Source organism: Nelumbo nucifera, chromosome 1, assembly GCF_055504915.1.
Source record: "Nelumbo nucifera cultivar China Antique chromosome 1, China Antique-T2T, whole genome shotgun sequence".
Taxonomy (NCBI): domain Eukaryota; kingdom Viridiplantae; phylum Streptophyta; class Magnoliopsida; order Proteales; family Nelumbonaceae; genus Nelumbo; species Nelumbo nucifera.
This window is the reverse complement of record NC_142649.1, coordinates 112,583,199-112,596,772: the sequence shown is the minus strand read 5'-3', so window position 1 is coordinate 112,596,772 and position 13,574 is coordinate 112,583,199. Positions and strand designations below refer to the sequence as shown.

Below are 13,574 nucleotides of genomic sequence, written 5' to 3'. Positions count from 1 at the left end.
CAAATCTGCTGTATGGTTTCGTTCTTTCAAAGTGCATTTAAGCAATACAAAGCATCCCTGATCTTCTCTGCATGCTTGTATTAAAGAATCATAATGCCAAGGTAGTTGATCCTTTCCTAAGAAGCTGTCAATTGTGAGCTTCGAGTCCCTTTCGAATTACGATCCAAGTAATGTTATATTCTGTTGGAAAAGAAAAAACGTGATATTCACTTTGAGCCGCTACTTAACAAGTTTCTTCAACGACCCAACGCAGAATGGCCGTTAGTAATACATAGTACAATTTTCACTAACTTTTATAAATCCATTGTCGTCTAGTCCGGTTAGGATACCTGGCTTTCACCCAGGCGACCCGGGTTCAAATCCCGGCAATGGAATTTTTATAATCTTTTGGAATTTGACTTTCGTTTTCTTTTTTCTACCACCGTCCCACGCTCCAACCATTTATCGTTAGGGTTTTAGCGCTCTGTTGTTTAAGAATTTGGATTTTGGAGGGGGTCACCGCTCGCGACAAGCCCCAATCTTTCGAAGGATGGATGAGATGGGGAAGCGAAGCCCGACGGATAGAACGCAGAGAAGTGAAGTTGGTCCCTCAACCGCCCTGGCTTACCTCGACCCTCAGTACTGGTTCGATTCCTTCCAATTAAATTCCTTTTTCTAATTCTCTATTTCTTATTTTTAACTTCAAAAGGATAAACCTACGTTAGAATTCTCTTCAGGGACCAGAGATTCTCCTCTGAAGAGCACTACGAATGGTTCAAGGACTATTCTCATTTCCGTCACCTCATTCAGGAGCATATGAATCCCAAGTCCTCTGTGGGTATCTGCTCTCGCATTGTGGGTAATGTGTGTACGTATTCACGACTTTGAATTTCTCAGTTCTGACAAACAAAATGTAGGTCTTGGAGATTGGCTGTGGAAATTCTCATTTATCTGAAGAGTTGTACAAAGACGGGATCACTGAAATAACCTGCATTGATCTCTCAGCAGTTGCCGTGGAGAAGATGCAGAAACGATTACTATCAAAGGGATATATAGGTGCGTAGATAGGACTGTTGAATATGCTTGCAAAGCACCATTTGCTTATTAATGCTTTAGAGGACATCTGGGAGTCAGGTGGAATAATAGATAGTTTTTCATATTAGGTGTTCCTTTGAATTTGAAAGCATAGGCTTCGTTAGCTGGATGTTAAACAAAGTGAGAAGTAAATTTGTTTCTTCAAGTCCTAAATTTGGGTCTTTTGTTTCCTTTAGCTGAAACATTTTAGATGACGAGGCTTTCTGGTGTCTAGATAAATTTGTGTCTTTTGTTTCCTTTTACCCTTCTTCTGATTTTCAGTCAGATTTATAATGACTCTGAACCTTTAAAGGAGTTTCCTTTTAGGCGGTGTAGTTTGGAAAGAAGAAGTTGGGGTTACTTTTTAGTACTGTAATCATCACAAGTATAAGCTGATTCTCTTTGAACCTACACAAGGAAATATTTAAATTTTTATGGGTAAATATTATTCAGTTTTTACCCATTTTGAGGTGAAGACATCTTGTAGCTGTATGCTGGTGCCTGGTGGTGTTAATCATTTTTCAATTTCATCATTTACTTCAAGTTGATGCTAAATGAGAAATTATCTCTGTTAGCTTCATAAATAGTTGATGTTATGAGAAATTGGAGGGTATACCAAATTGAGCCTTGATCATCATTATTCATTATCCATTAATGCCTGTATCAGATATCAAAGTACTTGAGGCGGATATGCTAGACCTGCCCTTTGGCAACAGCTGTTTTGACGTGGTTATTGAGAAAGGAACCATGGTAAACATAAGTTGAGAGCATCTCCTCCTGTTTACATTAGATTACAATAGACTATTCTTGTTATTGAAGCTACATTTGCTTTTATTTTCTTAGTCTTTTTCTTATTGAGGTGAGCATGTAAACCATTTTGAACTTGAAGGATGTATTGTTCGTGGACAGTGGTGACCCATGGAATCCTCGGCCTACAACAGTATCGAAAGTACTGGCAATGCTTGAAGGTGTTCACAGGGTTCTGAAACCTGATGGTGTTTTTATTTCAATTTCTTTTGGTCAGGTAACAAGAGGAAAAAAACACATAGTTGTTTCTCCTACTGCTATTCTTTTTTTTTTTTTTTGAGAAAGTAAAAGTATGTTGTATTGTATTGTATTGCTATATGAAAAGAGGGGGTTCCCTGTTGCTATTCTCTTACACTTTTTCTTGTAATTTGAATCTCCTGCAGCCACATTTCAGGCGGCCATTGTTTGAATCTCCAGAATTTACCTGGTCCATTGAGTGGAAGACTTTTGGCGATGGGTTTCACTATTTCTTCTATATTTTGAGGAAGGTTTGTATAAATAACATTGTTTCAGTATTTCTTTCTATGCTTATGTTGTATCTTTATTATACATCCAATCTTTATATGGCTGGAGCTTCTTGAACTCATTTCTTGATGATGAGCAATCATTCAATGTTTTGGGACACATATACTCATCTCTTGTGTTCACTCAGGGAAGGAGATTAGGAGATGCCAAAGGATCTGGACAGAGGTCTGACATACCATCTATTTATTTGCTTCAAGAGGAGTTAGAGGGTGAAGATTACATCTTTCGAACAGATGTTGATGAGTTGGATAATTGAAGTTGATTGTACTTTCTTTTTTGTTTTCTTTTAGTGTAATGTGTGGCCACATTGACCTTGCATGTAATGGATTCAATTTGCAATTTAGAGATCAGTAAAACAGGCAGAATATTATTTATGAAAAAAAAATTGAAGAGTGGCTGATATAAAAGCTGTGCTAAGTTCCTTTGTTTTTCAGTTAGGCAACAATTGTATTTTGAATAGGTGGAAAACAATCTTTTAATCGTAACAAAGGCTGAAATATTTCAGACTTGAGAGTAAACAACTTCTACGTCCTTTATGATAAAATAAATGGGGCTTTATGAAAAAAGGCAACTCCTTAAGGATTCCACTTAGACCTGTTGTTGAATTGCCTTGGCTCTTTCCAATTTGTTGCACTGTCTGCGAAGATTTTATTCTTGAAACTGGGATTGGCTATACCTTCCAATTTCCATAGTTTGTTCACAGTCGCTTAACATAGTTTGTTCACGTGCAGAGAATACCTTCCAATTTCCATAACCTTTTGCAAGTTGAAGGTTCAAAACAAGGTTTTTAAAATCGGACTGGACAGAGATCCGTTCGGGGACGGTCTGACCATCTGGTTTGAACGAATGGCTTGTCTTGACTTAAAAAAGAAATAAATAAATAACAGTAGGTCATTGACCAAATTAACGGTTTTTGAACAAAAAACAGTTTTAAAATGAAACAGGATCAATTACCTGACTGATTCCCAGTTTTTCTGGTCCAACTATCCGATCCAGCCTGTTTTGAAAACCATGGTTCAAGATGGGGTGATCATTTCTATCCCTGCAGTAGCCAATTCCATATAATTGGAAGTAGCAAATCTGCATGGAAGGGAAATGATAGAAAGACACAAATATGACAGCATATGCCACTAACAGAAGTCTCATATTATCAGTTTATCACTTCTACCATAAGACAGATTGACGATCAAACGAGTATATTTGGAATAAGGGTTTTTTTTCGTTCATCAGATTTCATTTCCATTTTTCCTAAGAAGATACATACATACAAAATACAAGGTTTTTCACTCTACAAATATACTCCTTAGGTTCAGTCTGAGAAGAGTATAAATATAAATATGTATAGTGTAAAACTTTATATATTATATTTTTAAATTTTATTTGTGCATTGTATATATTTGTATCTGTACTCTTTAGGCTCAATTCTGAAAGAATACGATACAAATATAAGGTTTATGAATACAAAAGAATGCAGAATGCAAGGTTTTGCAGTATATATATATATATATATATATTTTTTTTTTCATTCATATGGAGATGTTCCAAATGCATAGCTACAAGTGATGCGATTGGGTGTGAGGAATTTCGAATTCATGAAACTCTTATGTTTATATAATAATAATAATAATAATAATAATAATAATAATAATAATAATAATAATAATAATAATAATAATAATAATAATAATAATAATAATAATAATAAAGGTTCTTTACTTAGAAACCCCCTATAATTTACAACTGCTATACTTGATTGAACTCCCATCACCAACTGTTTGTAGGATAGGAATAGTCAGGTGACCTCTTAAAACAAGTGAAAGGGCATGAATTAGGGTTTTTTCATTCTAAAAATACTCCCAATACTTCTCACATTTTAGGAAACAAAACCCTCCCATATGCGGTCATGCCCTCTTACATTTTTCCACTTTGTAAAGCAGATGCAAACTATAAGGAGTACTTTAATCAATGTTTTAAAAATTGACCCAGAATCGGAATTGTTCTGGCTGCCGGTTTTTAAGTCGGTAATTTGACCATCCAGTTCGAATGAATGGCTCATTCTAACAAAAAAATAATTAAAATAAAAAATAACCAAAAATCATTAAATGGATCAAATGGACTGATTGTTCTACCGCCTGAGTCAATAGATCGTTAACCAATTCAATAGTTTTTTTATCAGGGACCAAATTAAGGATAAAACGGAATCAATTGCCTCAACAGTTTTCAGTCCAAATGGTCCGACCGCCCGGGTCAATGACGATTATAAAACATTGACTTTAATCATATGCAAACTAAAAGATATAGGTTTTAATAAAGGGTACATTTTAATAAATACGTAAAACTGCATGAATGACTAAGCAAATGCCCTAAGGCCCCTAATAATAATAATAATACTGTATACTACTGTACAATACTCCCCTGACGGTTAGTTAAAATACAAGGAGTATCTGTGTTATTTGAACGACATTCATTGTCCGTTGGGTGCCTTATCTTCTCACGGCTGCGAAAGGGAAAATGACAGCTATTTCAGTTTCCTCTCTCACGGCTGCCTTATCTTCTCTCTCGTTTTCTTCCCAGATTGCTCCCAAGTCTCAAAATCTATCATTCTGTCGGGAAAAATCCTTTCAAAACACCTACCTTGTCAATCCCCCTTCCCTGGTCATTGCCGCATCGGCTGCTACGGTTACTTCTCCGGTCGGTTTGGAAACCACAAACCTTGAAAAGTACATCAAATCCAGACTAACCGGTGGTTTCGCCGCACAGACAATCATTGGAACTGGTCGACGAAAATGTGCCATTGCTCGCGTCGTTCTCCAGGAAGGAACCGGGAAATTTTTCATCAACTACCGCGACGCCAAGGTACGACCTCTTCCTCGAAATTAGGGTTTCTTGACATCTTATTTGATTCAAGCCTCTCGACGTGTATCGTGATGCCAAGTCCAATGTTTGGACATCGGACTTATAATTGTAGTATTATCCGAAAATTAAGGTCGTGTGGCGGTGTCCTCTGTATCAATGTTATTTTTGTTTTTTTTTTTTTTTTTCTTTTTGTTCTTAAAGAGGCTAACGATTAGCAAGTTCTAATTGAATTTCTTGCTCCCACAAAATGAATTTCTGTGAAAATTAAAAGTCCAAGAAGAAGAGAAACTCAAAGAAGGCGATTTTTGTGTCAATCAAGCATGATTTTTGTGAAGTATTTGCAAAAAAATCTAAGCTGCAACTACACGTCAACGTGTAGATTTTACAATTCAATGTGGTATTAGGATACAGAATGACCAGATCAGTTGGCGACAGTAATGTACAACGTCAAAGAAGGAAAAAAAATGCATGTAACGGGTATCGGTGCAGGATTATGGTTACTGCCTTACTGGTTACTAGTGGTAGTGTGCAACTTGAACACAGGTCTTGTAATCATATGAGTGCGTATGTGCTCCTGAAAACTGATTACAAAGCCTAAGGCTTATCATGGCTTGAGTTTTGTGATAGATAAATGAACTAGAGTTTTGCGGGAGGATTGTCGAAGGTTAATGTGATTTTTTTTTTTTTTTTTTTTCAATCAGAAGAAGGTTAATGTGATTATGGGAGAAATAGAAGCAGCAAGTCATAAAGTGGGGTTGACAAGGATAGAAAAAAAATAGTGCTCTAGGACCTGTATATTAATTTGGTTAAATTATCCCATGATTGATGTTAACTGGTAAAGCATTAAAATAGGAAATTAATTGACGGATAAGATATGCATTTGTTAATTAGTGATGCTAATGTATTAGCATTTTCCATCAAAATAACTATAAGTCTATTGTTGGTTGTTTGCTTTAATTTTCCATCTAGATACTTATTTAAATAAATCACTATTTCCAGAATCTTGAAATGCTGGACATCAGTACATAGCAATATCTTCCCTTTCATGATTACTCAGTCCTATAGCTATCTAATTTCTAGAGGAACTAGCAATTGGTAAACCCGTTCATTGTGAATCAGTTCACAAATCATTTCAGTTAAGTTTGGTATGTATGACAATTTACTGATTTATAAGTAAGTTTAAAAGAAAAATAATTCTAGAATTTTCTCTCACATTTGTTTTTGCACATTTATGGATAACTTGAATTTAAATGTAAACACCACTCCTCATTTGGGTTCTCTTACCATGAGGGTTAATGGAAGACTTCAATTTAAATTCAAATGCAACTCCCCATTTGGGTTCCCTTATTACGAAGGTTAAATTGAAGTCTGGAGACTTCAAAGTCTCCGAATCATGCTTAAATACAAGAAGTTGCATGTTTATTCAAGATGTCAAATAACTTCCTATTTTTCTTAGATTAAGCTCAAACAACTTTAATCATGTCCAGCATTTGCAATGGACAATCAAATGAAAATAAAATATTAGAAGCCTACTACTATTGAACTGGGTTCTGTAAAAACTGATGAATTGTGAACCACAAACCCAAATTGAAATCACAAAACCAGGTAACTATGTGCAGTCCTGATTCGGCTTTATGCACTTAATGTCACTATATGTGACATTATATGATTTATGTTGGAAATTTGGTGTTGAATGAATTGAGGCAAATCTTATATCATCCAATTGTGAATGAGGCAGGTTTTAAACGGGTATTTGATGTTTTAAGGATCAATATTTGAACATCTTTTTGAATATACTTTTAGAATCAAATGCTTTGGCTGATGTGTTAGCCAAACAAGGGACAAATAGGGAAGAATTGTTTTGGGCTCAGCTGTGATTTTATGTAATTTATTACTAGCTTACTTGTGAGCTATTGGGAGAGGCTACAGCTCGCGCCTCTCCATGGGATGTTGTATGAAATTACAATTCTAAATCGGCTTCTGAATTAATAAAATTTCTTCTATTCATAAAAAAATGAATTCATCTTTCATGGTCTCTGGAATGAATATGCCATTTGATTATCAAATGTATTTGATGATTTGTTCCTTATAAGTTATTCTTGGGTTTCTGATGCTGTGCAGGAATATCTTCAGGGGAATCCCTTATGGCTACAATATGTCAAAGTCCCTTTGGTAACCTTAGGATATGAAAGCAGCTATGATGTGTTTGTTAAAGCTCATGGGGGTGGTCTCTCTGGTCAGGCTCAAGCAATTTCTCTTGGTATTGCTCGTGCTTTGCTAAAAGTGAGCGAGAACCATAGGGTGCCTCTTAGGAAAGAAGGTCTTCTGACCAGAGACTCAAGAGTTGTTGAGAGGAAGAAAGTTGGTCTCAAGAAGGCTCGCAAAGCCCCACAGTATTCAAAACGTTGAGGTTAGGACCTTGAATATTCAAGGCTATTTAAAATTTCCCTCCTACTTGTGTTTATTTCTTTTTTAGAAAATGTCCTACTTGTGTTTATTTGTCTTTGAAGGCATGTATCTTTAATCATAGGTTTTTATTGCTTTTGTAGTTTCAGAGTGAAACATGGCTCTCGATTCTTTCAATGTGTTCAACCTATAAAAAAATTTTCATGTTAAGATTCTATTCTAGAATTGCAGTACTTTCCATTTAATCTCGTAACATGCCTCACGTATGGGATTAATAACCAATGTGGGTGCATGGTAGATTGAGATATAATTATCATGTGCAATGGTTGTCAACTTTTCTCCTCTGTTGTCATTACCTTTTCGGTTAGACCTTGACACCTTGATTAAAAACCAGATAAAATTTATTATTAATTAATTTTTAAATAAAAATAATTTATTATTAATTAATGATTAAATAAAAGTATTATTTATTTTATTCATAGTTAGATATGAATATGTGGGATTTTTAAGTGGGACCCACCTGTTATTTTTTTCCTTGAAATTATTTAAGTTAAAAGAGTAAATTATTTAGATATGCACTTATTACAAAACATAGCTCATTCGGAAAAGAAAAGGAAATGCAATTTCATCTTGGTAAATGTTTAGCAGGTTGGCACATATGGTCCGTACCTGCCAAATGGCCATTAAGAATTTTGAATTCTTCAAAATAAAACTTTTCAAAACCCCATTTCCCCTTTAAAAGACAAACTAAAATGCCTTTGTTACAAAACATGATTCATTCGAATCTCTCTCTCTCCCTCTTTTCTACTCTATTCCCCTATCATTGCATTCTTGTGTTTCTACAATGTGAGCTCTCAAATAGGGGTGCAACTTGGGCTCAGGCCAAAGAAGTCAATTTTTTTTTTTTTTTCTTTTGGTCGGGCCCCCTAGGCCTAGCCCTTAAGGTAGCAGCTTGAATGCAGCTTGACCCCAGCTCAACTATACACATTCATATACATATATATATATATATATATATATATATATATGTAAACTTTGCATACACATTACATATACATGTATAATTTTAGAGTGGGTTCATTGACCAACTTGAGCCCAGCCCGGGCCCGAGCCCAACCCAAGTGCATCAAATTATAATACAGGCTGGGCATGGGTTGGGAAGATCAATCTTGACCTCAGGTTCTATGCTCGTCAATGATACATGAAAACCCGAGGCCCAATCCGACATCCTATCCAATTATCTTGGATTCAGATGGTGTATATATGTAATCAGATCGGATTTGGATGTTATAATCTACATTTGATTAATAATCAGATTGTATTTGGATTTGACCCCATCCAATCCAATTATAATATAATATTTATTAATTTTAATATATAAGTTTTATATAATTATATTAAAATAAAAAATATATTCTATATATTATATTATATGTGAATTTATATATAATAAATTTAGTGTGTTATATTTATATTACTCTATTATATATAAAGGTTAAAAAATAAATATTTTTTTTTTGCTATTCTAGTATTTTAGAAAATTTATAGCAGAGTCGGATTAAATTTGAATCCGATCCGAGTTTGTTAGGATTTGAATTTGAATCCAAGTTTTTAAATCCAATTAGATTTCAGATCAGATTCAGATGTATGCTATCAGTAATTGGATCAGATGTGGATTTTGCTGCATCTATTCCAAGTTCGATCCAATTACAGCCTCATCAAGTTCATGCCTTAAGCCCAAATTTTATGGTCAGGCCTGGGTTAACCATAAACCTGGCCCAACCCGCCCAACTTGCACCCTTATCTCAAACCAGGTATTCTTTCTATCTTAGTACGAATTTACTGATTTAGCAAAATAGAAGATAATTACTTGATTTTTATTATGGGATGACTTTCATATTATCAATTGCATATTGATTACTTCATAACATTGGTCTTGAAGTCTTGAATGTCCAAATTGCCAACCAAGTGGGCAATTACAAATATGGATCTAAGATTTTGGCCAAGCCCATTTGGTATTAGTAATTTATATTCTCATTTTAATTTCTTTTTGTAACATAATGGTTTGTTTTTATCATATGAAGTGATGGTTATTGTCTATTCACATTAGCCTTGAATGCCTCATTTTCTAACTTCTCTTTACATTACATTTGGCAACAAGAGACTATATTTGCCAATTTAATAAAACTTTACCAAGTTGGAACTATGTGACCAAGGTTCAAAGTATCGATACGATACGAGTTTCGGTCGTATCGTATTAGTACTTAGAAACGACCGATACATATTTTTTTTTTAATTTTTTCTTTTCAAAGTTTAGTTTTTTGGGAAGCTTATAAGATATTTTTTATTATTGAAAAATTTTGGGGGTCCGAAACACTTGCAAACAGGCGTTTCGGAAAAGATACGATACGATACACCCCGTATCGGGCGTATCGTATCGATACTTTGAACCATGTATATGACTAATTAGAAGTGCAGAAACATGTGGTAGTCACAACAAATATTTATTTTTGTTTAATAATAAATAAAAATATATATTAGACATAATTGTGTTAGTTACTTGATTGCTCTCCCATAATGATCATATATGAATTCAATATTATACTAGTAACAATTTACTAAGATGAATTCAAGATGTTGGCTAAATTCATTGGGAAGGATATGATCATCATCATTTGGATAGTACGTTTCATAACAATATTGATTATTGTGTGTTCACTTCTCCTCAATGGCCATTTGGCAATAAAGGGCCATATCAACCAATTTGGTAAAAATTTATGAGAATGGAATTAACATGTTAATTTTAAATCTAAAAACATACAAAAGCTATTATAGATATATAATATGGTTTGATAATGGAAAAAAGGTATTGTAGGTATAGTAGTATTATATTTTGGTTATCCTCCTATAATAATTGCTAGCTTGGTAAAATTTTGTCAAGATGAGTCTAGGGTATTGGCTAAGTTCATTGGGAAAAATATAACCATCCTCATTTTGATAATATGTTTCATTGCAATCAACTCAAGCACAGTGGCATAATAGCATTGGTTATTGTATGCATCATCTCTTTAATGGCCATTTGGAAAATATGAACTTATATGTGTCAACTTAGTAAAATTTTACAAAGATGGGATTAAAGGATTAATTTCAAATTTGAAAACATGCATAAACTATCAAAAATGTATAGTATTGTTTTATCACAATTAACTTAAGGACAATGATGTAATAGTATTAGTTATTGTGTATACACTATCTCTTTAAAAGTCATTTGGCATATATGGGCTATATGTGCCAACTTGATAAATATTTATTAGGATGAAATTGCATTTTCTTCAAACGTTTTTTCTTTGAATGAGTCATGTTTTATAATAAGGGCATTTTATTCTGTCTTTTCAAAGAAAAATGAGATTCTGACATTGAAACAATGTTGGCTTGACTCTAAATCAGTCAAGACAACAATTCCTATGTGGGGTGGAAATCTATTCTACTTTTCAAAAAGTGGAGTTATATATGTTATGGATTTTGTTAGAATTCTGAATTGGGGCTATCCTTACTTTTCCCTTTTATAAATAATTCTTTTAACTTGTGCTGCATCAAGGATATTATTTTATTATTTGTTTAATAGAATCGTCAATGGTATATTTAAAGTTGTCCGTTTTAGGTCATTTCACCATAATTTGAGGGCAAAAATGGTCTTTTTGAAACTTTAGGTTCAAAATGGCCTCCTTACAAGGTTCAAGGGTCATCATAGCCATGAATCCCTTTCCTCATTCGTTTTCTTATTTTTTGGGGACAAATTTCTTATGTTCTCATGAATCACGATCCTGCATTCTCATGATTCAAGATTGTTTATATTAATTAATTATGTGGCGTAATGCGAGTGGTTAACAGCCTTCGTAACGGAGTGGGGTAATGGAAGAGTGGGGAAAGAAAAGGAGAGGGGAGAAAGAAAGAAAAGAAATTGGAAAAAGGAGAGGCATGCTGCATTGGTTTATAAATATAACGCAAGTAATAGATAAGACATAAGAGAACCGCACACATCAACCAAGGTAACGGATTGATTAGCTTAACATATAAAGTATATATAAGAGGACCCAATGCATCAACCAAGATAAGAGATTGATTGATTGCTTTGGAAATTGGGATTGACATCTGATGATGCATGATTTGGTCCCTCCTCGTTGGAGGGAAGCTCGGATGTTGGGCTAGCTATGTGGTTGGGTTGAACCGGAAGGCAATAATATCACAGTGTTTTTGGATGTTTTATCCAGTGTGGACATTTTGATGTTTAAGTTAGCGATGGAGATTTAGAGAAAACTGATAGCTTGAAAGTATGAGGATGCAAGAGGTAAATCACATATACCTTGTGAGGTTGGAGGCGAGACCTTTATATAGGTTAATTGTCGTGTGCCTCACGATGCATGTACAAGATCACTGGCTCATCTAACCCGGAGTTAGCTTTGCATCCGATGCTGAACTCCGAGTAAACTGATAAGGCTTATCTAGGTCTGTCTGAATCAAGCGAGGTGAAGATAAGATCCATTGACGTACGCCATGATCCTGAGAAGATTGGAGACAACTAGCTTGCTTCTAGGAGGCTACGTGGCACCACGGCAAGTCGATGGATGTACCGAGTTGTTCGGGCCTCGGTCTAGCTGTGTGACCTAAGGTGACCAAGGTGATTAGGATGGTTGAGGTCTCCGAGGTTGCTGAAGTGTTGCCATATCATTCCATCGCACCACATGTCATCATATCATTGGACGAGCCAAATTATCCCTCATCACTTGCACCCCACTCCCAAGCCCGACATAGTCAACTTGAGGCAAGTCTCAACGAGCTAGATGGATTTAGCACGGTTTTCAATTCAACCATAGTCCAACCAATGGTTCATACCTTATCAACTCGACTAGCTCGACCTTAAGGGGCAAGGTCACGTCTTGGGCACGCACGGAGGTCATGCAAACATTAAGCTCTACGAATGTCAAAAACACGCTCAATTGATTTTTGCCTAGGAATACGAACAACACACCCCTAGGAGTCATAGGATTCGCTCGATCTAGTTCCTCCGTGATCGGTTAAGGTGGTTATAAATAGGGCACTTAGGGACCCATTTGAAGGGATGAGAGATCCATCATATGGATAGCCGAACCCTACAGGAAGGCAGGGCGAAATTTCAAAAATTTCTCTCTCTCCCATGTGGGAATCACATTCCCTGTTTTAGAAAATTTGCATTTTTCAAGGATCAATCTTGAACCAAGAACCGAACCAGATCTGAAACCAAAAGGTAGGAGAGGGAGATACTTGATACGGAGAAATAATAACTCCCAATGAAGGTGTTCACGCCCAAAGATATCTCCAAAGACTGCTCCCACTGAAGATGACACAGTGTAAGGTGGAGCAGAATCAGCAGGTGGTTCTTCACAAGAACCGAATCCTTCAGCAATAATTCGATGGAGGGTATGTGAGCATGACTTCATATTAGTTTTTCTCCAAAAACTGATATCAAGAACACTTCTTGATTGCTCCTACTGGTGGAGAACGAACTGGCAATGGAGGCAGCAGGAGGAGAAGACGAGCAGAAGATGGCGCAGTCTTACTGTTGCTCTCTTTCTCTCTTGTATCTGAGATCAGATTGAGTGAATGGAGGTTCACCCTCCTCCTCCTTTTATAACCTTAAAGGGAGCAGCTCCAAATCTCATTAGGAGTTTCCTATCAAATCCTTATTTGAATCTGTACTCTCTTTAAGAGATAAGAATAAACCCTTATCTTATCTGCAGATTAGGATCAGCCCTCCTAATCAAAATCATTATTTGGATCTAGACTCTGAGTGGATAGGGATAACTCCCTATCCTATCTGCTGATCTAAATCCCAGAACCGCCCCTCTTTAATTAATCAAACTAAACCTGTTCAATTTGGGCTTTAGGCC

At 35.5% G+C, this 13,574-nt stretch overlaps 2 protein-coding genes and 1 non-coding gene across 4 annotated transcripts; all 3 read left to right on the top strand.

Annotated features, from left to right (window-relative positions):
* Positions 1 to 300: 300 nt before the first annotated feature.
* Positions 301 to 374, top strand: TRNAE-UUC (transfer RNA glutamic acid (anticodon UUC)). The gene has a single exon. It is a non-coding gene; the product is annotated as a tRNA-Glu (tRNA).
* A 49-nt stretch (positions 375 to 423) lies between these two features.
* On the top strand, positions 424 to 2,792 carry LOC104587392 (S-adenosyl-L-methionine-dependent methyltransferases superfamily protein). 2 transcript variants are annotated; one of them, XM_010244990.3, is made up of 7 exons: positions 424 to 624; positions 717 to 847; positions 985 to 1,035; positions 1,721 to 1,803; positions 1,943 to 2,077; positions 2,244 to 2,348; positions 2,513 to 2,792. In XM_010244990.3, exons 1-7 carry the CDS (start codon positions 530 to 532, stop codon positions 2,639 to 2,641), a joined length of 729 nt encoding a protein of 242 aa, XP_010243292.1. In that variant the 5' UTR covers positions 424 to 529; the 3' UTR covers positions 2,642 to 2,792. The 2 variants fall into 2 exon arrangements, with proteins under 2 accessions (XP_010243292.1, XP_010243291.1); XM_010244989.3 differs by having other exon boundaries at positions 430 to 624; positions 717 to 813; positions 897 to 1,035.
* Positions 2,793 to 4,842: 2,050 nt separating this feature from the next.
* LOC104587393 (small ribosomal subunit protein uS9c-like) lies at positions 4,843 to 7,862 on the top strand. Its single transcript, XM_010244991.3, has 2 exons — positions 4,843 to 5,241; positions 7,363 to 7,862. Exons 1-2 carry the CDS (start codon positions 4,897 to 4,899, stop codon positions 7,648 to 7,650), a joined length of 633 nt encoding a protein of 210 aa, XP_010243293.1. The 5' UTR covers positions 4,843 to 4,896; the 3' UTR covers positions 7,651 to 7,862.
* The last annotated feature ends 5,712 nt before the right edge of the window (positions 7,863 to 13,574 follow it).